Here is a 26,164-nt window from a genome sequence, read left to right as displayed (position 1 = left end):
CCAGTAATCTTCCTGAAGCAACACACAGGTCCTACAGCAGACCTGCACAATGCCTGACCCCTGGGCAGCCATGCACTGAAATTCTCAGGCCTCCCTGTGCTTCACAGTTGCCATAAAGTGGTACAAGCCTTAATGTCACGTCTCCATCCAGATACAGAGCAGTGTGTGGGAGGATGCAGCTGCAGCTCTGGGCCTATGTGCCTGTTGTGCAGCAGAAGGACCTGCTAGGGAGAGGGTTGTGCTTCAGGATTGAAAAGGCATCCTCTTCAGAGGATGTAGGAATGAAACAGCGGGAAAAAGGTGACCCCCATTACCTGCAGCTTAACCTACATAAATCAAAGTCTGTTAATGTGCCATTCTTGAGATTTGCTTCTGTGTCCCTATAATTACAGCAACAAGCAGAAATAGGAAGGGTCCTTCCTCCTGCATGTAAATTCATCTGACTTCTGGGAACAGTCTTTTTGCTGTGGGTGCTACCACCAGAGGATCTGAGAAAAAATCAGTGCGGCCAGACCTGGGTGGGAAACCTAGCGGAATCTGAGGTATTGGGAAGAACAGAGGTCTTGAAACATAATTGCAAGATGAAAGGGGAGATACTGCATTTTACATGCATCTGCTCCCTTGGGGACTCCATCTGGCTCATGGGGTCACCTGCGGAGGGAAGTGGTGACATGGATATCCTGAAAATATGTGCTGGGAGTTCTTTGGACAGCCCTGCACTGGTCTTGAGCCAAAACTGCCTGATTTAGGCAATGTGACAGCAAAGGCCATCAAGGTCCAGTAGCCAGGGATATTCCCTGGCAGAGTTTTAAATTACTATTATGGATGCAGCTATGGGCTGCATGTGGTTATAGGCAACGTATTGATTGCCAAACTGCCCAGATTGGCACAGTGCAGAAAGTAAGTCAAGCAAGGAAGACCTTATTGGGTCTTTCCAATAAGGAACCCAATAACTTACTGGGTTTAAGTGGATGCTGAATATTTTTTTGCTGAACTTTTGATCCATATGTTAGATTATTTGATTTGACCATTTTGGTCACATGATTGCCAAAGAGCTTGGGAAAAAAAGAATAGGCAGTTTGCAGTTGCCGCTACTGGGCTTGCTTTTTGGGTTGTGAATGCTCTTCTGACTTACATGCTATATTCCTAATATATTCCTTTGCTAACCTTTTCAAATACAATTAACTAGGTGTATTTCTACATATATTGTTATGGAAAATGAGATATATAGGCACTATATTAAGTATCAGTAAGATGGTTGGCAAAAGTAATGTGATTTGCTAAAAACAGCCCCCCAATACCTAGAAAAAATTTTAGCTCAGTAAATTTATCTTTTTTTCCTGCAATTTCTCTGATTTTGGAAACCATCATAATCTAAGTTAATTCACAAAGATAGCACCCTTAAATAAAGAAATAAAAGGAATTAATAAAAATCAGAATTGATTGCAGTTCTTTGTAGTGTTAATATTTCTTCAGTACCCCATAATGGAAGAATTTTAAAGAAATGAACATACAGCGCATAGCAGAAAATTAAGCAAGAGCAGCAGTAAGTATTGTACTAAAGCAATAACAATCAGTGGCAAAATAACAGAATGTCAAGTGCTGCAACAAGTCTTCCTGATTAACTGGGCAGGTTGCTAACTAGGTTGTTAATTAGTACAGCCTTATACTTAGGCACCCTTTCATGTAAGATTTTTCCCAGCATTCCACACTGTATAATCCTATTGAAGCTGTGAAAAGCAGCAGGTGTTTAGTTTGTGTATGGTTGGCATAGTAATTACACCTGAGTAAAAAACTTTAACAAAACACAGCTGCTCTTTCTGTCCAAATAAACTCCAGTAATAGTGCTGAAGCTGTATGTAAGGATAATTTATCATCTGCTGATACAAAATCTATATGGAAGCAGAAACTATTTTTTGTAACTCATAGTCTTTTCTTAAAAACTGAAGAAGCCCATTAGTATCTTCTTTGGGCACCGGCTGACAAACATGGGCTAACATTTTATAGCAATGCTATTATGCATCATGGTATCCATACGGAAATATTTGGATATTGGAGACTCAGCAGCCAGTGATGGCCATTAGAACGTGCTTCAGTCTCTTACATGGCCAGTAGCATGTAGCTTACTATGAATATAGAAGCAGAAAAAAGGGATAGGATATAAAAGGTTTGTTTTTTTTTTTTTAAAGTTTAGACTGGCAGTTGTAAGATTGAGTTATATATAACATCCCAACTTGAGTTCTAAAGAAAAACTCCCCCAAATACTATGTGCAGAGGAAAAGATGTTTGACCTGATTTTAAATGCTCTGGGATAAACAGCCTAGAACTCAAAATACAAGAATTATAAGTCTTCTCAGTGCCTGTTGAGTCATTAAACCTCTGCAGGTGTCCCCCACAGAGTTAGGAATCTTGAGCCAAAAAAAAAAAAAAAAAAAAAAAGTATTTTAACAGAGCAGCTTTTAAAAATGGCGTAAAAATGAAAGTGCTAGGGGCAGGAATGCAGAAGTAGGGGAACAATTTAAAAGAATGAAAAGAGAAAGGAACAAGGAAGCAGAAAAGCAAAGAGCAGAATGCCGTGCTCAGACGATCAAGGAAAAGAGGAATAATTATGGGGAACAGGAAGTAATTGAGTCACAAAAGTACAGAGAACATCTCAGGCGGTGAAAGGAGGTAATGACAACAAAATATAGAATTTCTTTGGGTCAATACAGAAGAAGAAACTGGGCTTACCTGTGTTAGCTGGAAGGTGTGTGTCAACATTGTTCAAGGCAGGAGAACATGGAAGAAGCTGAGACGCAGGAGAAGGGACAGGAGCTTGGCAGTGTGTCCCTTCTGTCAGCAGCAAAAATGGATGAGAGCCCCGTATTGTGTGTCTGTGTTTTGTGTACATTTTTCACCTGAAGCACACCCACACATAAATGAAGGATCAGGCAGCTTTTCCTGTTAAGAACTTGAAAATCAGGAATTAGGCCAAAGAAAAAAAGTTTTAAAAAAGCAGGGAAAAAAAGCCATGCTAATTTTTCCTTTCTTTGTCTGTCTCATGATGCCTGAGCAGTAGGATTTAGTGATATTACTGAAGTAATGCAAATCGTATAATTTTTCTTAAAACCCTTGGTATCCATCTAATTCGCATTTCATTCATGTTTGTGTTGATATTTTGCATACTTTCTTACTAGTGGTGAATATTTTAAATTCAAGTGATATTTATGTTTTTGTGTATTGAGAGAAAAGGTACACAGTTTCCCATATTCCACAATATAAAAAGCCTCCAACAAGAAACTTTATACATTTATTAACATCTTAATCTTCTCTCTCAAAATTATATCAAAAGAGGGAAATAAAAATGATTTACTAAATTCTATGTATGTTCAGGAGTCATCTATCTAGAATGAAACACAGAGAATGAAAACTGTGAGATCATTGTAATTTGCTGCGCCCAGGGGACCAGGGGCTACCACACTACTGCTTAGCACAAGGTTAGAACATGGTGGTGTTCTGCAGTACCATGGTTAATCAGAGGGGCACTGAAATGATTCCCAAGTGGCTGGGGTTCTAGAAATTGCTCAAGATGACCCTTTATCTGCACTACCTCCTTATTTCTTAGGCAGACAAAGCAATCAAGTTGGAGGGCTTGTAGGGTTATGCTGCTATCCTGAGTGAATTGCTTCTGATAGATAGGTTGGGTCTTTCATAACTGGTTTAGATGTCTCAGCCTTAAATCTATCCAGACCATATACACATACACGTTTAATTCTGGTGAGAGCCATAGACACCATATAACCATAAAACCATACCAACAAACTGCCTATCAACATAGGAGCTGCAAGACAGCAAATTATATAAAGTGTAATAATGTGGACCACTAAATTCTACTACTAGTCCTCACTTTTTATTAAGTTTCACAATATAGTCTAACCTGTTATTTATGTTAAATTTTAATTGCTATTCCTATATACTTACCTTTTTATAACTGTTCATAGATAGTTCAAATCTGATTTCCTTTTATGACAATGTAACCCATCTTGTTGATCAAGAGAATCCAGTTGATACAATCTTTTTGGATTTCAGCAAAGCTTTTTATACTCTCACAGTATCCTTCTGGACAAAATGTCCAGCCCACAGTCGGACAAACACTTTCTGTGATGTGTGAACAGCCGGCTCATGGGTGGGGCACAAAGGGTTACAGTGACTGGGGTGACACCAAACTGATGGGCTGTCACTGGTGGGTTCCACAGGGCTCCATCCTTAGCCCTCTGCTCTTCAACCTCTTCAGAAATGATGTGGACAGAGGACTGGATGGATACTGAGCAATTTCACAGATGTTACAAAACTGTAATGAACTGTTAGCTCCCTCTAAAGCAGAGAGGATTCTGTACCTGGGAATGGGCAACCCTGGGTGTATGGACAAGCTGGGGAATGAGGCACTGGAAAGCAGCATTGCAGAAAGGGGTCCTGGTCAATGACAAGTTGAACATGAGCCAGCAGTGCCCTGGCAGCCAGGAGGGCCAACCCTGTCCTGGGGGTATCAGGGACAGCATCACCAGCTGGGCAAGGGAGGGGATTGTCCTGCTCTGCTCTGAGCTGGGGCAGCCTCACCTCGAGTGCTGGGGGCAGTTTTGGGTGCCACAATAAAAAAGAGATTTTAAACTATTACAGAGTGTCCAAAGGAGGGCCATGAGGGTGGTCCCAAGTGTCTGGAGAGGAAGCCCTGTGAGGAATGGCTGAGGGCACTTGGTCTGTTCAGCCAGGACAAGAGGAGACTGAAGGGAAACCTAATTGGAGTTACAGCTTCCTTGTGAGGGGAAGTGAAGGGGCAGACCCTGATCTCTTCTCTGTGGTGACAGTGACAGAACCTGATGAAGTGGCCCGAAGATGAATCAAGAGAGATTTAAATGTTAGGAAAAGCTTCTTCACACAGAGGTTGTTTGAGCACTGGAACAAGCTCCCCAGGGAAGTGGTCACAGCACCAAGTCTGCCAGAACTCAAGAAGCATTTGGAGATTCTGTGATTCTATTTACAGTATAAATTTTGCCTGCTAATACTATTTAAACACAAGATGTTGTCTCTCTTATCTTTGTATTTAACCATAAGCAGAGGCAAAGAAGAGGAAGATAAAATAGTGAGAGTCCTAATATAGGAAAGTACAAAAAAAAAAAATTAATTTAGCTTCAGTGGTTTAGTTTTGTATCCAGGATTAATGGATATGTGCCACAAATTGTTCTCTGTTTGTGCCTTCCTTTCATACATTAAAATGGGGATAAAATGTTTTCCTCTCTCACAAGATAAATCCATTCCTATTCAAGGAAATGTGAGATATCATTGTGATGAATGCCATGAGAAACTAATAATTCTGGGTGCAGCATAAGCTTGGGAAGATTTGCACTAAATGAAGGAGTGGCCAGAAACTGAATGAGCAGGGCTGAACAACTGCCCTTTCTATTAGTTCTCATCCAGCCCATGGACTAAATGAGGCGGGGATCCTGTGGAAAAAAATACTGAGCCATCATGTAATTATAGACTGCACACACAGCTAGCGATGAATCCACACGAGGAGTCAGAACAGAGGCTGTGCAAATACAAGCACATCTATTGACTCTCCTACCATTTGAGTTGTTTTCACTACATGCAAAAGCTTTTCCATGCAGGATGGTCTGGGGCTGCTGTACAGAAACCATAAAGGTACACTTTTATGGGTCCAATTTTGAGTTTTCACAGACTTTGCCTTAATATATACATTAAGTATACTCACACACAACTGATGCACACATTCCTGTGCACACATGTGCTTACAACAGTGTCTGCTGCAGAGTAATGTAGTGGTAAGGGGTGTTATAATTCACACAGAGAATCTACATTCCACCCCTGAATTTCCTTAATTTCCTTACTCTTACTAAAGTACTGAGCTTTACCGTTGAGAATGGATTATGCAAAGGGATCACACATAGAAAAAATTTTGTTACGACTTTGGGAGGGGTAGCCAGGGGATCTGCAATTATGTGGATCGAGAATATAAACCTCTTACACAGGAATGTGCAGGAGATCAGCTGCATTCCTTCAGTCAAGAGCCTGTGGTAACAGCAGAGAAATGTTATAAAGCTACTGAATTAGAGAAGTCTTTTTTGCCCTCCCAGTTTTGGTTTTGCTTAGCCTGTTTACTGGGACAGCTCAGAGGTACAACACAGATAGAAACCAGCTCTGTTTACCCTAACTAGGATATTCATGCTGAAACCTAATTTTTATGTCAATATTTTGATGTTTTCACTGCTGACTGTTTTAGCAGGCACAGCCAAATACTGCAGGATTATAGACTGAATTCAGAGGTGGAAAAATATCAAAAGCTTTCCTTTTCTTTCTTTATGTCTTTTAAAAGATACTAGAATAAATTACAGGTGAGAAACTCTTAGAATATAGACTGCCTAAGTATAGATTTTCCTGTCTGGAAGATTTTCTGCTTACATTTCACTTTCTGGGTAGCAATTACTAACAAATGCCAAGTTGCATTTGTGCAGCCTTTGCAACAATAATAAAGTTGATTTTCACTCTGTTAGCTGCTCAGTGATAATTTTTAGAAGTTGCTGTTCAGCTGCCATTCTATTTTGAAAGATGTACCCACATTTCTTTTTTTTTTTTTTAAAAAAAAAAAGTTTATTCAGAAGAAATACTTTTATTTGGAAGAAATATAAAAAAACATCCCACATTGGTAAAAGTGAAAAGTTACAATCCCAGTAGTTTTTCACTTAGTGATAACTTACAAATTCATTTTAACACCCTGCAGCAATCACATCATATTTGATTTGAACAAGCAATGCATAGAGTTTTAACTATTAATATATGTATTATTTTTCATTATTTAATGTATCATATGGCAAATTTAGTCAGTATTATTGATGCAGAATTGCAGTGCCTACACACATTAACACTAAGAACATGGAAAAACTATGTAGTTGTGTAGCTGCCTACATACTCACTCAGTTCTTTGGCATATCACTAATTTAATGCAGCCTCTTGAATGCCACTGAAAAATAAATAATTCATTAGCAGTGACAGTCAAATAGTCAGACATATTCATCACACTTAATATGCATGGTCATGTTTTATATTTGGGTGCTGCTGCTGATGTTTACACATAAAATTGGTATTTGATGCTGGTTGAATAGCAAATTGATAAGAGAAATAGCAAATAGAAAGTTGAGTTTGCATATAGCTTTTCAGTATACCATGAGTCACTTTACATACAGTAAAAAATAGCTTATAGGCTACTATCTCTTAATTTTATGTTTGATATCCCCACTGCATTATACCTCCTTTGAGATTTACTGTATTTTGAAGCAGCAATAAAAGACACTTATAAGATAGAATCTCACTCCACTGAAGGTGGGACCAAAAGTCACTGACTTAACAGAGACAACATTTTTTATGTTTATAAACTAAACTTGCTGTGTTGCACAATGTACCTGACTTCCCTTTGGGATTACAGGAGACTCAATCATCAAAAGGAGCTGCTTACACTGAGACAGCCACATTAGTTGTTACGGGTTTTTGATTAACTTGCACTACAGCAAAAGAAACTGAAGTTTCATTTTTTGTAGATCCTCACCCCCTTTATTGGGAAATTACTGTAAATGTCTTTTGATTTCCAGTAACTTCTGATATATAAGGGTAAAGTGATATTTATTATTATGAGTTACCTGTTGACTTTGCTTTTATTTGCAACTTGGTCATTCAGACAACAGCATCAAAAATGAACTTTAGGAATAAATGTTATTTCTACAATGGATAAGCATGGAAATGTTTGATTACTGAACTCTTTTCAAATCTAGTATTAAACTATAGCACTTTGCAAAAAAGGGCAATATCAAAATAGAGTGATAAATATACCAATATATTTATTCTATAAGTAATTTCCAAACAGTTTATCATCAGTTTATAGCTTATAAAACCTATATTACTATGGTGACATAGTGACTTATCTTTAAATAGAAATTAAATCTTAACCTAAATGTCCTAAGTATATTTTGAAGACCATAACTGTTTAAAGTAGAGTACTATATTCTAAAGTAGACTTCAGATAAATTTTAGAGAATTATATTCTATCATTAGTACAACACAAAAAAAGAGACTTTTGCAAGGATGGAACATGGCTGCATATGTCAGTGTAGCTAACACTATTGCAGTTGGAATGGCAGGTCAATTATGTATTGCCTTCTCTGATGTCCACTTTAGATTTCTTCTTTTCATAACAGGATATTATCACCATTTTTTTTTCGGAGTACTGTCCTACCCAGAGTGTCTGTTTTTGGTATTTAGGTGAAAGCCAGACTAAAACCTGCTACTACCAGGGGTTGTTATTCTCAGTACCCTTCACAGATGTGAGCTGGCCTCTTTGGAAGTAGATGATTAAAGTGTTTTTACATGGACGGTCAGAAATGTGGAAAGGAAATGAAAAATTATAACCCTAACTTTAGTTCATATTCCGTGAATTTTAAATGTTCAGATAAATGGGAATACAAATTTGTACAAAGCACTGGAGGACAAAAGGCTGAAATCCCAAAAAAGGTTAATTTTACATTTAGAAGAGCAACCAATTAACTTGCAATCAGCATTTATGACTCTTCTTGCTTTCGTAAGTGGGTTTCCAGACCAGAGTTTGATCTTCAACAAAGTTGCTATTTCAAGGGAATTCAGCATCAGAGTCGTTATCATAGATGCAATCTGAAATGGAAATAAAATGCAAAACTATTAATATTGTGTAGTACTTCATTACAAATATATATTTATTGTAATTAAATATAAAAGAAGTATTGTTCCAAATGTTCTACATACCTTCACCAACATCATCATAAATCTCTCCATCACTGTAAGTCAAAAAAGACAAATAATATATTAAAAATTGAGACATCAGAAATGTATTAAAAAATACAGTAGCAGTATGGTGCAGGCAGTCTATCAAATAATTAACTTGCTAATTAGGAAAATACCACCTTTGTGGTAACAACAATGTTAGGCAAGATGATGAAGTCAAAGTATTTTCAGGGAAGGGTAGACTTGGATACATTTCTTTATAACATGAAAGGGTTGCTTTATTAAAAGTCTATTTTATTTATTACATTTCTACATAGATATTCTCATAGAGTTATTTCCAAAAAGAAGTTAAATACTTAATTTTTTTAAAAAAATTGATCAGAGAAAAATTGAATTAAAAAACACAATCAGTATGCCCTTTAAATTCATTTTGTTTCTCAGCAATTGCATAATAGTTTTGGAGGCACTACTTTTTAGGTAATAAATTTAGGTAATGTCTATAAAAGATACATGCTCCATGAACAGGAATTTTCAAACATGTGACTTAGATACATGCACAGGCCCATGGAAGACAGTAAGACTGTTTATATATATAATTCAAACGTATGTGTGTTAAATGCCTCTAAATTCTAAATGTGACAACTCTAAAAGTGACATCTGATTTGGTATTTAAGGGTCTAATATAAAAAACCTCTTGAAGGAAATAGAGACACTTTGTCTGACAAGAGTTTTGGATTAGAACCAAAATGCTGAGCTCCATGCAATTACTTGGAGAAACACTGAGCCAAATCTCTATCCTGCTAACACTGAAGTATAAACAAACCTAAAGAAAATTTGGTCCATTTTAGTTAAATATTTGAAAAAGGCTTCAATACACCTAATAACATTAACTTGCTGTTCAGTAATAGTCTAGTACCAATGATGCTTAATTTATGTGATTTTTCTTGCTTTAACCAGTTTATGGTTAAGCAATGAGGAATGAAGCTCTGGCAAATTTCCTGCATGGATGTATGTGATTGATTTTTGACAAATCCTAACTCCTTAAAAATAACTCAATTTGCAAGTTTAGAATTACAGACTAAAATAATTACATTCCACTTTTTTTTTTTTTTACCAGACCATTTAGAACAAAATGAAGTGTTACAACAAATTTTTCAAAATGATCACTTTATACTTACTTCTGAACTAAATTGCTTCTTAGAACATAGCCATCTGTAAAAGTGAAATATAGATGTATTTAAGTTAAATTAAAATACTCATCATTACCTCTGTTGCTAGCACTAATGAAATGCAGTTTTTTATATACTTTCAGATGAAAGACATAATAGATGGAAAACAATGTACAATTGACATCTAGCTGAAGATTTTGCTATATGCAATGTTTTGCTTATTCTTATTTGCCTACTTAAATGGTAATATAGGTATGCAAGATTAGGTTTTATCTTGTATTTGAGTTTCCTGGTTGCATGGGAGGGGTGTGAAACAACAATTATTAACAAAAAATATAGTTCACAAACAATATCAGAAAAATACAGTATAATAAAAACAACATAATAATATTTGTAGTAATACCAGGTAAAAGGAATATTTAGAGTTCCATACAGGGACAAAAATGTATTTCAGGATGTGTACACCAATTAAACAAGTTACAACATGTAACGGTTTAAAATTTTAACTGCAACATTAATAAGACCAATAATGGATATAATAATGGCAATACCTTAGAAAAGCTGCTAATTATTATTACATCACTGTGGTGCATCACTGTATTAGTCCATACGCTGTAGTGTACTAATGAAATCAGATAAAACTACACATATTCTTTTTTAATGTATATAGTTTCCTTAAGAAAATTACTTCCTGTCTTTGGTGAAACATATCTGCTGAAATACTTGTCAGCTGGTAAAATGAATACAAAGGAAGAGAGAGCCATAACAGTAAGTACATGTTTGTAGGTAAGCACTAGCAAGCTGGTACAAAATTAGGAGAGTTCTCAAGAATAAATATGATCTTGTATTTGAAATTAATGTGTAAATTTCCTTATTTTAATCATTAGGAGTATCTATTCAGGATATCTTAGGTCAGTTATCTTTCCCCAGTTTTAATTTTCTGGAATAAAGACATGGAAATTGATTTTTTGAATTTTATTTTTAAAATACATTATCTTTTCAAAATTCTTTTTAGGGCACTCAAATAAATTCCATGACTCCTGAAGTCTCCAGGAAATATTTAAAATCATTTGGCTAATCTAAGCTTCTCTGCTTGTTCATATAATTTTCTCAAGTGAAAGCAACGTTTCTTTGCTCATAGCCATGGCATACAAACACAGTGTTCTTGGAAGTTATGTGCATGTGACAGTGCTTCTACCATTACAAAGCATTATCTAGGCTCTTCTGATGATTCCTAGCCCTTAAATACATGGGGGATATAGCCCCTACTGGTCTCACACTCAGATTTACTAATTTAAAGTTACATGTCCAAGGTTTCAGTTTCTAAATAATTTATTAGTTTTTATGGTGCTTGCAAATAAGGAAGAAGCCAACAGGTCAGCACACTCCATGCTGATTACTTAGCAACCATTGAAAGCTAGAACACATTGTGCCAGCTGCTCACTGACAAAGTAAAGGAAGCTCAGAGAGGTCAAAACTTAAACTTTGGGCCGCTGAAGTCCATTTATATCCTACTGATTAAGCAAAATCTGCAAAGCCGAATTGAAAGCTTTTGTATATTTCAAAATGTGTGTGTTCAGAACAAGAAAAAATTTGAGATGATAGATAAAAATCAGTTCCTTGTTTCACTTTTGACATTTCAAATAATTTCATAACATTTAAAATAAGCCATTGCAGAACACGTTCCTAAGATCATGAGCCCTAGCTTAAAAAGGTGAGAACACATTGAAATATAATTTGTGGTTTTGTTAACTGTTGATAGAGGCTTGAAACTATGGAAGTGCTTCATAAGTTAATGATTAAATCAAAGAATTCATGTGCAAGAAAATAACAAAACCATCTTTAGTTGTGGATTTTCAGTCTACCTGGCCATCAGAAGGTAAAATCATAGCTTTAAGATCTGAGGAAATAGGAACAACTAGAGAAAATAAACAAAACTGTCATGCATTTAACTGAAGTAGGATTCAAACTTTGCTAACTAATGTGTAAATTGACTGGGATCTATTCAGAGGCTTTCAGGGAGGATATTTTTATTTGTTTTGCTCTTTTATGCATAGCAAAGCAGTAGCTCCTGTCATTATTTGAAAGGCTTTGAAGACTATGAGAGGAAAACAGCCAACATGAACTACTTTCTACTTTGTTATTAGCTTGATTCAAAAAATGTGGCTTTGAAAGCTGTTTTTTTTGGGAAGCGCCTCTACTAGTGCAATCCATATTTTGAAAAACATATGTGTTGTTATGCAAGAAATTCTTCCTCACCCTGCAGGCCTGCCAGGAAGAAGGCTGTGCTCCAGACTGTAACAGTTGAGTACAGGAAGGAAAAAATAAAAGGAAGGTGGCTGAATCCCCTTCAGAGGTTTATAGCATTGGACTGTCTTCTACATAGGTCAGAGGTAAAAAGGAAAGGTGAGCAGGAGGATGCTGCTACTTTGAAAGTAGGCTGTTCCAGCACAAAGTAATTTTTCACTAGGAGGTTTGGAAAGTGTTGCAACAGAAGTTCATTAAGAAATTGAAACCATCAAGAAATGGTTTTGGACTTCTCCAAAAGTTCAAAAATTTCTGCCAATCCTGGCCAAGGATTTCAAAGAAACACTGAAAGCCCTCGTGCCGCTCCCAGAAAAAGCAGACATGCCAGCAAGGACATATGCCTTGGATTAGCTGGGAGCTGGGGGGAAGACTCCTAAGCAATGTTCCCCCCAGCCTGTTGAAAAGATTAAACTGCATTTCTTGCAATCCAAAGTAAGAATATTGTTATTTATTTTCTACTGGCTGTAATCAATGGGCTAGTGCTATCCAGAGGTGCAGTAAGGGTTTTACTTTTACTAAACTCAGTGGGCTATCATAGCTATACTTCTTTTGGCAAAGGGGGAGAGACAGAGCGACAGAAACATCTGCTGATCCTAGCTGCAAAGAAAAACTTTACCGAAAAAATAGTAATTTTTTCTAATAATTAGTATATCTTGTCCATTGGAAGTATTTTGGATTTTTTAAGGGCAAGCCAGTATTAAAACACAGTAATAAGATAAAAACAATCTGCCTCTTTTCAATCACCAGGCAAGGTAAACCCCAGTAAATCAGGGAAGAGAGGTTTTACATATCCTAATCAACCATTCTCTGACAATTTGATAGTACTACAGTTTTTAAACAAAACTTACATTTTCCTTCTTTGTTCCTGCAGAGGACCTTAGTATCATCTGTACTTTCAATAATGTCAAGAGATTCCCCTGGTTTAATTTGTAAGTCTTTATATCCCCATCTTTTCTGAGACAAGTCCTGGACTGTGGTTGTAGAGTAAATAACTTTTATTTCACCGTCAAACTGAAAAGCAAAAAAAAAAATCCTCAAACCATAGTTAAAACCCACTAATGTTTTTACATTAATATTCCCATTTATTACTAAATTTTTGGAAATTAACAAATATTTGTATATGTTACAGTAGATGTATGTGCTCATACTTGCCATCTGGACTTAGAGATGCTCAGATCACTATTTTTACAAGTGGTAATACTTTACCTTTCAAAAGCAAGTTATAGGGAACAAATTAGAAGACACCATGCAGATACTTTGTTTTTATATTTTATGTGGAGAAAACGCTTTGAACAAAACTTACTTTGAACTTTTTTCTGAATTCTTTCTCTTCTTTTTCCATCTTCTTGAGCTTTTGTACATCCTTTTCATCTGACTTGGGTTTTCCGAAGCTTCCTGATTTTGATGAACTAAATAAAGAGGTTAAAACAAAATTAGCAACACATCAGAGGCACTGGCATGCTTTCTCATAATTATTGTGAAAATGCATTTGCCTTCATGTGTCTTTAACACTTTTTTGTTGCTCTGAAAAACCAATATTGAGAATACAATACAGATTTGACTTCAAAATTAATAAAAAAGTGGGGCTGTCTTTCCTACTTCTCTCTGATATTTATCTATCACAGAAGTGAATATCAAAAATTAATTTTAAGTATCTATCTGCTGCGACACTTTAGAATCTCTCAGTAAGGAGCAGTTTTTGTGAAGACTGTGCATCTTTGGGTAATAAACTGAGTGACATGTCACACTGTGGAGGCAGCTGGAACATCTTAGCCTTGTGTGGGCTAGTCCTATGTGCCCGTAGACTTTGCTATACCAGGGAATCTGCATTACATGATCTGTTTCAAGTTCTGTGGGTTTTTTTGCACATCCCTGATAGCACTGACTTTTGCCAAGGAGCATGGAAGAGTTTCATGCCCTAACTGCCCTTTCTGATGATGCACCTGGGTGTCACACTGAATTGGGAATGGTGAAAGTGATAACACAAACTCTCTAGCTTGGTTCAAAAGAGAGAAAGTTTTATTCTTCCTGATCTTCCTTTATAGACAGTTCCAAGAAGGCCTGAAAAGGTAAAACTTTCATTGGTCATTAAACCAACACATCACCATCAGTGGACAGTTAGGAACAACACCCCTTGATCCTTTCTTGCAAGAAAACAGCAAGGCGACAAACAACACCTGCAAAGGTTGTTTTCCCTCTCCAAGGACTGTTTGGATTCTTCCTTATGATTTCTCAGGCCAGAATGAGAAATTTGTGTGACTTAGTTTCATACAGGCTCAAGCTAATTCCTGAAGCTTAAAAATCTCTTATTTGACCATTGTCAGTTCCCACACCTGGTAATATATAGTCTGACTTTACTTTTTGATCCTTGCTGATCTTGGGAGGATGACACTTCCACTGATGATGTGTGTATGTGACCTATCTTAGCTTAGAAGGACCACTTATTTTCTTTTGGATGCACAATCCAAAAAGATCTCTCTCTTACATTTCCAGACTACATTATTGTAGTGCACTGTCACTCCCTCTGAGTGGAGAAAGTGACAACAGGATGTGACATGTCATAGTTATCTTCACAGATGCAACTGTGCCCATAACACTGTGCTCCAGAGATGACCATATTTTCCTTGTTCAGGATAAAAGTTTTTCAAGGTGAACTTACATCTCCAAATATGTGTTTCATGCTTTAAATACAGGCACTGCCTCCTTTTCTCTTAAAATACTGCAGCAGCTGAGATAAAGTGTCCTAACAGTCCCCAAATTTTGATAGAAAAAGAACTACAATCTATAATTAAGTTCCTTTAGGCCATGCATAATTTTTTACCTCTTTTCCATCAGAGACTGAATATGTTGGCATGCAAAAAAGGCTTATTTATTGTATAGCCTGATTATTATTTCAATTTGTAATGGAGGAAAAAACATTTAACTGCCATTATCAGCAGTAGGTTTATGAGAATTACAAAACCTGACAACACCAAATAAATCAGATATTAGTATCAATCTGCTTTTAGTACATACTTTAAAAATATCTCCCAGTGTATTAGATTTCCAATCAGGGAAGAAATATTTTCACTTGCCTGGGATCAGGTGGTGGAGGCGGGAAGTCTGAGGAGTCTACGTCATCATAAACATTGTCTCCATAATCTGAAACAATAGTGTTCAAAAGAGTGAAACATTATTATGTGAAAGTTGAGAAGTGAATACATTGTGTTACAATGTATGGCATTTTAGCTAAATTGATGAGAAATTATGGCAAATACTGTAGCCATTTACTGTCTGTGGTTACTCTGGGTTCTGTTTTGTACAATCTGTGCAACTCCACCCAAATTTTTCAGATTAAGATTCTTTCTTAATAATGGCAGATATTCACTAAAATTCTAATCCTCTGAAGCTGAAGCAAGTTTTAGGACAAGAAACAGCCTTTAATTTTCATGTTAATTAATCAAATTCTCACAGTATTGCACTAAAGTATATTTTTTGAATTTGATTTTAATGCACATTCATAACTTCTATAGCACGCTGGTCAGTGCAGCATTGCTTAGAAGTGGATAAGAATCATGGATATGCTAGTTTTTAGGCCATCTTGTAATGCCAAAGCAGTGAAGAGCATTCTTAGCCCAGGAATACTTTTTAAATCATATTCAGCAGTATAGGGGAAGCAATTGTTCCATTCATCAAACCAATGGCCAGAAAATTCCAATGGCCAGCAGGATATAGAAGGTTTAGAACTCACTTCCGGAAGTGGACTCAAAAATTCTAACAACCTGCTTTTTTGTTCCTCATGTGAGCTGATGCTTATATGTTCTTTTACAAACACACTGCAAGTGGTAACAATAGAAAAGATAATTTTTCTTTACCTTTGATGTCTTTGAATGAGTGCTTCTTTCCAGGTGTATCTGTTCATATTTAATACCAAATAAAATGGATTAGTGTAAATCTCAGGTAGAAAAATCACATTAAATACATTAAATTGTTTACCAGGGAACATGCAATGTATATGTATCTCCTTGTGTGCAGCTGGATCAGTCACAATATTTGAAATTTGTTTACTGGAACTGGGTAAGCAATAGGAAGTCCTGTTTCCTTCCTTGGATGTATTTTTGTGACTAGCATGATACAGAGCAACGTATACAGAAAAAGAATCAGGAATCAATATGGAGACTGAACAATAGGCTATTAATTACCTTTTTCAGACTGCTTTGTTGAAGAAGACATGCTGGAAGAAAAAAAAAAAAGCTCATTAAATATTTATATCACATTAATAGCCTTTTTTGTAACCTAAATAATTTAAAAAAACTTGCAACACAAGGGCTCCAAGTAATCTCCAGACATTTTGAAGTGCCACTGACACCAGCAAAACTTAGGGACTAAATATATTTTTATCACTGAATTGAAGTAAACTGTTTCAGAACCAAATGACTCAAGAATGTGGCCAAAACACCTGCTGATTTATTCTCTAGGTAAGGTAGATAGAAGACAATCTTTGCATTTTTCTGTTTGGCATATTATTCCTAAAATTTTGATTAACAGGTCTAGATTTACCAGTTTATCTCAGCCACATTATACTGGTGAGAAAAGTAAATTATAACTGAGTATGCAGCAAATTTACATGACCAGTGGCACAAAAATTCTGGTGTTTTTCACCAAAAAAAAGAATTCAGTATATTTTGATTACGAGAATTTTGCAACAAATACAGCTTGTTAAGAGAATTATGCAGGTGAAAAGAAAGCTTGGTGTTTTTGCAGAAAAGTATCATCCTGAGCTGCAATTTGATGCATGGTTCATTAGGCTGTTGTGAGGACATGTTAGTAGCATGTGATCAATGCTTTATTAGAATTAGTAAATGTGCATTTTGATTTCCTGACAGATTCTTACAACAAATTGTCATTTTCTTCTGCCATATTGACTTTGGCTGTTTTTTCTCGTACACTTTTCTTTTTGTCATCTTTGACCTTTAGCCTCTTCAAGATTCCCCAGGGCCAGATACCATTCTTATCTTCATCCTGCGATACAGACCTTTGGAGTATGCATGTGATTATCACAATGTAAAATTTAATGTTCTTCTTAAAAGGCCCAGTTAAATTCTCCATTGATGCACATAATTATCATTAATTCCCAAACTGAAGTCACTTAGCCAAATGCTAACATGCTAAACTAGAAATATATATGTTAGGCCACTCGTAGCTGCTGAGATGTATTTGTAGTACAGATATTAATCAAATGGCTAACTGTTTTCATGCTGTTACTCAGCAACCTAGCATTTTAGTTTGTTATTTTCATTTCAGACCTATTCTGTCTACTTGGAGAGTGGGAGATTTTTGTGATTGCAAACTGCTTTTGCTGACATATCAAAATTATAGAACAAAACTTATTCAAAAGATTGGAGAAACCTTTTCTCTAGCTTCATGGATCCATTTTCATGTACACCCACTTGCTAATCATCCTAATACCTGCTAATTGTTATACTTGATTTGAAACCACAAAAAACTGAAAACATTCTGTCAAAGAAGCAAAGTATTTCAAAAATATAAAAACATACCTAGCTATAGCATCTTCATCATCAATTCCATCATAAATGTCTTGATCAGAAGGAGGAGCTGGGAACGTGTCTTTAACAGATCAAATAGTGAATTAATGCAATTATATTTTGTGCTGCTGAATAAGGTATTCATTATACACTTCTTTACCATACCAGATGTGAGTGTAGTTTATGCAATATTCTTACAAATTTGATCTTTCTATAAGCCAGCCCAGACCCTTTATTAAAACAGAAATTTAGACTTACCCCAGTTTAAATGCCATCCACAGCATTTAAATGTGGCACTGACAATCACAAGATCATAGACACTGGAAAAAAATGCTTCTACACTGTAGTCAATGAAATTCTAAATGGCTGATTTTGGCCGAGACCTTATGATGCCTTTTAAGTTTTCTTGTGTGACTTAAGTGATGATTGAACATGTCTGACTAACACTCTCAGCAGGTGACATCTTGTTTTCATCCAAAGAAGTCAGAGACAAGAGCAATGTAAGCTCCCCATTTTGGTCTTTGGCCTTTGTGTCCCACCTCCTTCAGTGCAGGGTTAGCTTGGTTTGCACATTCAATTCTAGGCACTGGTCAGAGTAGGCACTGAAATCTGTGCTCAGCTGGCAGAAGCTCCATTCAGTTCTGCCAGGGGAGGCTTCTGCCATGACTAGTATCTAAACTTGAAGCTGAGAAGATGAGCTGTGCTCTTGGGATTAACAGAGAATGCTACACAAATATATACGCTAACAAAGGGGAAAGCGGGTTTGAATGTGTCAGCTTGACTTTATGAAGCTGCTGCAGTTGGGCCTCCAGCGTGCTGCTGTAACTGAAATTCCCCCTCACTATGTCAGCAAAACGAAGACTTAATTGATAATAGTGTTGGCTATTTCAGAACTGGATTTCTCCCATACAATACCTCTTGCTTATGTTGATATTTCTCCAGTTACATCTGCGCTGTTTTGTGGGATGATTTGCCTTCACACACAAGTAAAAAGTTAAAGTTTGGTCATCTGGCATGCTGTTGATTCACATTATCTGAACACAAAGATTCTGTCTCACCCAAGTTCCCATAGGTGGTGGGGAAGTTAAGTTTACTTAACTTTCCCTTCCTTGCTTGCTGCCTTTTAGCTAACATTTAACTTGCTGATGAATAATTACTGCATTATGTGGAAGCTGCAGAAGTCAGAATGTGAGGGCAAGAAATGCATACAAACAACCACCCCCTAAGCATATATGTAGAACTTACTTCTGCCTCCATCTTGGTCACCACTTTGACTGGAAAAGCAAACAAAAGACATTTTAGAGAAAAGCAGTCATCCTTCGGGGGGAAAAAAAAAAAATCCACCATGATCACACATTGCTTCTGCAATTCTTAATTATTAATAATTAATTTGCCTTGGCAAAAATATTTAGAATGTATTTTATATTCTTGTTGATATCTTTAAATTAAAACACAAAATATGCCTTTGGATCATAGGATAATTTGGGTTGGAGGGGCTCTCAGGAGATCATGTAGTCAGACTTGACTGAATAAAAATATAACCTGACTGAGCACAAAAGAGTAGATACAGACCCTTTAGATTCATTCCTCATGAGGTGATCTTCTTGAAATGAAATGGCAAATTTAAAAGTTAATTTATTGCTTGACTAGCTTTTACTGGATATATGTTTCTAACAATATGGAAGGATTCCCTATTAGCCCAATGGTCTAACAGTAGTTGAAAAAAGCCTGAAAGGTTCATAGTAGCTGAGATTATTCCCAGGTCAAAGCCTTACCTAAAATTATACATCAAAACAAGGTATTTATTAAACTCTTGTGCCAAGAAATACTGAAATACAACATCCCTAGTCATTTATTAATTTTGGAATATTAGCAATATTACTGATAATGGGATGATACTATTTGGTCAAGAGCTTTTTTTTGGAATGGCTTTCCTACAGTGTTTTCAAAACATGTTGACGTATGTCACACCTTCCAACAATTCATTCACATGAACTGAACAGTGTTATTAATCACTGGAGAAGATGAAAATGCCAAAATACAGTTTAAAGGATTTAATGAGTCTGAACCAATCATTCATCCTTCAAAGTTAAATGGAATACATTGTTATTTTAGTATGCAACAGTGTAAGTGCAATTGTTTGCTTTTGAATTCAATGCCTTTCTTAAATTCTTTGCATTGAGGTGACTAATTTTAATGCTTGTACTACTGAAAATAATTGGCCTAACATACCTCTGCAATGAAGTAACTAATGCTGAGATTACTTTAAACCTAGAACAACTAATGTGACTCTTATGGCTAGGTCATAATATGATTGGTATGAGACCCATGTGCAGGGAGGAAAACTGATACTGAACAACCTGGAAAAATATCAGACACAAAACTATATTGGTTGCATGAAAAATGCAAGCCTGAAGGCAGACTTTTCCACCTGCTGCTGCTGGAGCTCATGGGGAGGTTCTAGCAGCCAGCTAGCTGCAGTCCTTTTATTCCAGGCAGGTCTTCAAGCTAAAGAGCCTCATGGGAAGCAGTAAACGGAGGTATATTGGCTGAGTGCTTAAGATGATTGTCCTACATATTGAAATTCTTTACACCCTTATGCAGATCTCTTATCTGAATCCCAGGCTATCTTTCTCCACATCTGGACATTTAATGGAGACTGGTTTGTGGAATCACATGCAAGAAGCAAACTTTCCTGTGAGGTCTGGTAACATTCCACTGTCATGGTTATGTGATAGTCTTGACTCTTGTGACAAGACCACTAGGGTATTTCCCTGCCAGCAAGTCTGATCTGCTGCTGGATATGTCACTTCTCTAGCTGCAGATCTATTTGACATGAAAAAGATGACACACTGAAGTAGAGAATCTGCAATGTAGCACTGCACTGCAAATGCATGGAGACTGTGCTGTAGAGAAGTTTCTAATGAAGTGGAAAAAGTGTATCTCATACCCACCTCATGAAATTTGAGAGGCCTTGTTTCAGGGTTGAATGAAAAAGCCATACTCTTTTCTGGAGGGTTACCCTAGACATGATTCCAGAAGTTCCTTTTTGTCAAAACAGAAGAGCTAAATACTCATGCTAAGGCTCATGAGAGCAATGAGGGTGATCAGGAGTTCCCTTGTCCAGTGAATGTTTCCATTGCTTTTACAGTCTTTTGTTCTTGCATCTTAGAAAAGCGAGTATGTGACTCCAAAAGACAGAGCAAGTAAAGACAGAGAGAGGGGGAAGAGAATTGGACTTCCTGCAGGTGATTTGTAATCCTGTATGGCTTACAGTTTTTCTCTTTTGGGTTTCAATGAAGTAAGTCCTCTTCTACTAGTATGGGTTCCTCCTAAGTATGAGGGCTTACAGATGCTGGATTCCAGAATTCGTTTAAACTCCTCTGACCACATCAGTCTAAATAGCTACATACAAAAGTTAAAGATTTCTTATATAAATATCTGTTTTGTAATGAGAGTTGGCTTTGTTGTAAAACTTCCCCTGTCCAGGCTGACCCAGGTGAATCATTTGTTTCTTTTCATGAATTCCTTATACATACCTGCTACTAGTGTCCTGCTCTCCAACATCATCATATGTTTCTTGTTCACTCTCTGTATTTTTCACATCAGCTCTAGTCGATGATTTTTGTTTTCTTTTTAAAGAATCATAATCAATCTCCACCACGGTTGTTTTAATGTATCCATCTAAATAAATGAAACCATGCAGTTCAATGGTCATGATAAAGGGATGAACCTTTTAACAAGAGGTTCAGAAACAGTGGCAAAATTGCTTTGTATGATTTTGAAAACTTTCGAAGAAATGTCTCATTCCAAGCAGCCTCATCTAACACAAATACAAATAATAGATCTATCTCAGATCTCCCTGTTAAGCCCTCCTCAGCTTAAGGTTAATTTAAGGTTAAGTTCACCTTTATTTGTCTTTCAGCTACAGCAGAAGAATTTTCTGTGAAGGAATCACAGGGCAGACTCCTTTTCTCAGCTGGCTTTGGGACCACTTGTGGCAAAAAGTCTACCCACCTGCTCTTCTCTACCACCGATAGTTGATGCATAAAGAGATAACCTAGACCAAAAGGCACAACAAGGTGGCATCACTGGCACCAAAAGAGCTCAGGCCTCAGCTACAAATCAACATCTTAGTTTAGAGAGATGATGTGAGAAGAGATAAAAGAAATATTCTTGACTAAGAGACACTGTTTTACAAACTATAGAAGACACACAAGTTGTAACAGAGCAAGCCTCACACACACATCCTCAAAGTGTTGAACACCTCTCCCTGAGTCCAGACACAGATTCTGCATTTGCTTCCCTGGGGATTGAGGGAAAGGATCTCAATGTGTGCCCCACCAACAATTGGATGGTAAGATACATTGAACCATAAGTTACATTATTTGTTCACTATCTGTAACTTTAATAGGTACCTTTAACCTTGTTCCATTTATGCCTAGGGGTAGTTTTCTTTTTGTTTTTATTCCTGTGTAGTATTAGTTTGTTTTAAGTCTTATGTCTGTTAGTTTTATGTCTATTGAATAAATAATTAATTCTAAAATAGACCAAATCAGCCATTATTAAAGAATTCAAAAATGACAGAGGGTATTGGGGTGCTGGCCACCTTACTAAAGCTAATGCCTGCTGCCAGAGGCCTGTGCAAATGTCAAGGACTTATCTAGACTCCTGCATCCATTTGTAGCACCACTGCAGACTTCTGGCATATTTTAGGGCATTCCATGACAAAGTTCCTGACAGGTCATTCGAGGGATCAGGTGCATTGGTTTTACTTCAGGTTGGCAGACACATTGTAGATGCATTGACCAGAGCAGTTGACCCTAGATGAGAAACTCTGTCTCTCCTGAGGGTAATTTTAGACAGGTATACTGCCTATACAGAAGAGTACACAAATAGATTTCTCTAAGGCAAAAAAAATTCTCATGCATTTCTTTGAAAATGGAAAATTCACCACTCTCCTTCTTCTGAGCAACTGCAGTTCTTAGTGTGTTTCCTCTCAAATGTAAGACATTGATCTATCATCTTAGTTAAATGATAAGAACTGATTTTCTTCTTTTGTTAGGTTTTCTTCACAGACCTGGCCTGTGAACATGGAAGGCAGAAGTATTGGTGTAACAAATAGGTCTGTATTATTGAAACTTCAATGAGAAGCCTTGTACAGCTTCAAGTTTTGCTGATGCAAGAATTAATTAATGAAAAATAAATGATGGTGATTTGTAATTAATGAAAAATAAATTATGGTGGTTTTGTATACAGAAAACCAAACTTTGGTGAGGGCTGGGAGAAAGGTATTTTCTAGTGCATATGCAGTAAAAAATACCTTTCTCCCAGCCCTCACCAAAGTTTGGTTTTCTGTATACAAAATGATCCATGTAATTCACTTATTTTCACAACTTCAAGTATCATGGAAAAGCTGTTATTGGAACTTGCCTCTAAATATGCCTCTAAACAAGCATGATCCTCCTTTAGAGCAAGCTGGACAGGACTGTGTCAGGTTTTGGAATCTCCACAGATGGAGACTCCATCACCTCTTTGAGCAACCTTTTCCCTTGCTAGGTCATACTCAAATTTAAATAAGTGTTTTCTGCTGTTCAAACTGAACCCATGTGTTTCAGTACGTGGCTGTTGCCGCTTGCACTGTCACTGGATAACTGGAAAGAGCCTGTCCCCATTTTCTTTACATCCTCCCACCAGGTATTTATGAACAATAATAAGATACCCCTTAATTTTCCTTTCAGCAGGCTGAACAGACCCAGCTCTCTCAGATTCTTTTTGTATGAGACACACTCAGTTCCTTACTATCTGTGTATATCAATCACTACAAACTGCTCAGTTGGTATAATCAACAATTTTGTAGAACTCTATTTTACATGTGAACTGTATTACTAATTTTATTGTCATTTTAGTCCCTCTAAAGATCAAGCAAATTCTTTCAATAATTTTGATTGATTTTATGGATCAACCTTTTATAACCCAGGAGCCAGATCATCAACAGCTTTATACTCAAAGTCCACTGATGGTATTTATACAATAGGAGAAACATCTTGGATTTCAGAGAAAAGAAAATCTAGAAGTCAGTTAGAGACTTTCCGTAGGAATAGGAACAAGAAAACCCTTAAAACAGGCCCTTATATTCTCTTTTTCATTTTAAGGACACACACCTTATGTTTCAAAGGCATGAAAAAATGTAATACTTATTACTTGCAGGGAGCTGAGTTCTGATGGTATTTGAGGGCTGATGACAGGGAATTAACTCTCAGTATGTCAACGAAGGTCCCAGCATACTGTTTATTTATTTATTATTATTATATATTTATGCCTAACTTATTCCAGTGCCTACAGGCACATTATGCTGTGCAATAACTCCCTGCTATGATGCCTTGCATGCCAGCTGAGGACAGAAGGGTGAGTTGGGCTAATTATTTACATTGGTGGCCAGTGACTCAGCCATGGTAGGGCTAGTCCTTGGTATAATGCTCACGTTTGATGCCATGCAGTGAAAACATTCAGGAGCACAGTGAAGAAACAGAACTCACAGCATCCTTTTATCCTGCCCAGCCATTTTCCTTCTGGGTTGTCTGTGAGGCGAATGATTTCAATCTTATCCCCTTGTTTGACAGTCAGTTCATTCTTCCCTCCCTTGTGGTCAATGCAAGCTTGTGCCTGATGAAGTACTTCAATGGGTCCTGTTAACTGAAGAAGAAACAGAAGATACCAAAGACATGGAAAAATTGAGGTTTTTCCCAGACATTCAGAAAAAAAAATTAAAACAATGACAATTATGGTTATTTGTCACATATAGGTTAAACCTGATGAAAGAAAGGCCATGTAAAATCATGGTTCAGGCCTTCTTACTTCAGCTAGCCTTGTTACTTCAGCTAAGTATAGCTAACAGCTAGACTGATAATTTCCTGTGAGAAGAGAATTTTAACAATGAGAATCAGTTTGCACATCAATGCTTGCGGGAGCTGATTGCACCTGTGAAGAGAAAGAGTCTTACCCATGAGAAATTGTTCCCTACCCAGGAGACAAATATGGGAACATCATTAGAGGGAAAAGTTTTGATTGACGTGTACACACACCATTACCAACCAATGAACTGACTAACTAATTGCAATTAAACATGGTGCCTTCTTTTAACCATATAAATATAAGCCTTAAATATAAAGATGGTGGAAGAAGGAGCAGGTATCATTGTCCATCTCTACTATGACAGTTATTTGTTTCATTGACATTTAAATAGTATAGGCAAGTAAACAGAAAGGCTTCCTCCTGCCCCAATGATACAGTTTAAATTAAAAATCAGAGATAAAGAGAAGGGAATGCCATGGCAATAGAAGAACTGATTGGCAAAATCACAGAAATGCTAAGATTAAAATCAACAAATCAGCCTATGACACCTTTGGTGAGTACATAGAACAGATGCATTTAATTCCAATGGGTGTCTCCATTTATTTACAGCAAAACTACCCATAAAATCATAGAATGTTGGAAAAGACCTCTAAGGTCACTGAATGACCGTTAAGTGTCTACCATTAACGCAACACTGCCAAGTTCAACCAAACCATGTCCGTAAGCACCACATCCTCACATGTTTTAAATACCTCCATGGATAGTGATTCTACCACTTCACTTGGCACCTCTTCCAATCCTTTACAACCCTTTCCATGGAGATTTTTTTTCTAATATCTAAACTAAACATCCCCTATAACAACTTGAGTCCATTTCCTCTTTTCCTATCCCTTGTTACTTGAGAGAAGAGACTGATGCCCACCTGGCTACAGCTCCCTGTCAGGCAGTTGTAGAGAGTGATAAGGTCTCTCCTGAGCTTCCTTTTCTCCAGGATAAACTCCCTCAGCTGCTCCTCACAGGACTTGTGCTCCAGACCCTTCCTCAGCTCCATTGCCCTTCTCTGGACTCATTCCAGTGTCTTTCTTGGAGTGAGTGGCCCAAAACTGGACATGGGGTTCGAGGTGTGGCCTCACCAGTGCCAAGTACAGGGGTACAATCAGACAATCACTGATTCTGCTGGCCACACTACTCCTGACGCAAGTCATATGAGTAAATATTTATTAACATTAATGTTAATGAGTCTGCCACATAATGCTTTGTGTTTACAATTCTACTCCATAAATGATCTTTCAAGTACGCAAAAGAGATGATCACGCTGTTTATTAATGTTCAGTATTCACTTTGTGATGTCTTTACATTATGTTATGAAGAAGCCATTTTGGGATTTAGTATTTGTGACTTTAAGATATGCATTTCAGAGGCATATTAATCTTGTCAATTATAGACTAACTCAGGAATATCTATCCTGTAAATATATAAATGGCCAATAAATGGGAAAGAAAATGT

At 36.8% G+C, this 26,164-nt stretch overlaps 1 protein-coding gene across 1 annotated transcript in view; it reads right to left on the bottom strand.

Moving 5' to 3' along the window:
- Nucleotides 1-6,661: 6,661 nt before the first annotated feature.
- The window catches only part of FYB1 (FYN binding protein 1), a 46,141-nt gene continuing 26,638 nt past the window's right edge, over nucleotides 6,662-26,164 (bottom strand). Inside the window, exons 8-20 of the mRNA XM_058827906.1 lie at nucleotides 24,343-24,499; nucleotides 21,343-21,487; nucleotides 19,049-19,077; nucleotides 17,816-17,885; nucleotides 17,152-17,292; nucleotides 16,460-16,491; nucleotides 16,133-16,171; nucleotides 15,353-15,419; nucleotides 13,582-13,687; nucleotides 13,127-13,289; nucleotides 9,981-10,014; nucleotides 8,824-8,855; nucleotides 6,662-8,712 (exon numbers count right to left, since the gene is read on the bottom strand). Of these exons, the coding sequence (XP_058683889.1) occupies nucleotides 8,672-8,712; nucleotides 8,824-8,855; nucleotides 9,981-10,014; nucleotides 13,127-13,289; nucleotides 13,582-13,687; nucleotides 15,353-15,419; nucleotides 16,133-16,171; nucleotides 16,460-16,491; nucleotides 17,152-17,292; nucleotides 17,816-17,885; nucleotides 19,049-19,077; nucleotides 21,343-21,487; nucleotides 24,343-24,499 (1,056 nt within the window). The 3' untranslated portion in view covers nucleotides 6,662-8,671. The remainder of the gene's footprint in view (nucleotides 8,713-8,823; nucleotides 8,856-9,980; nucleotides 10,015-13,126; nucleotides 13,290-13,581; nucleotides 13,688-15,352; nucleotides 15,420-16,132; nucleotides 16,172-16,459; nucleotides 16,492-17,151; nucleotides 17,293-17,815; nucleotides 17,886-19,048; nucleotides 19,078-21,342; nucleotides 21,488-24,342; nucleotides 24,500-26,164) is intronic.

This window comes from Poecile atricapillus, chromosome Z (genome assembly GCF_030490865.1).
Source record: "Poecile atricapillus isolate bPoeAtr1 chromosome Z, bPoeAtr1.hap1, whole genome shotgun sequence".
Taxonomy (NCBI): Eukaryota; Metazoa; Chordata; class Aves; order Passeriformes; family Paridae; genus Poecile; species Poecile atricapillus.
The sequence above is the reverse complement of the archived record's forward strand: the minus strand, read 5'-3'. Positions and strand labels throughout refer to the sequence as shown.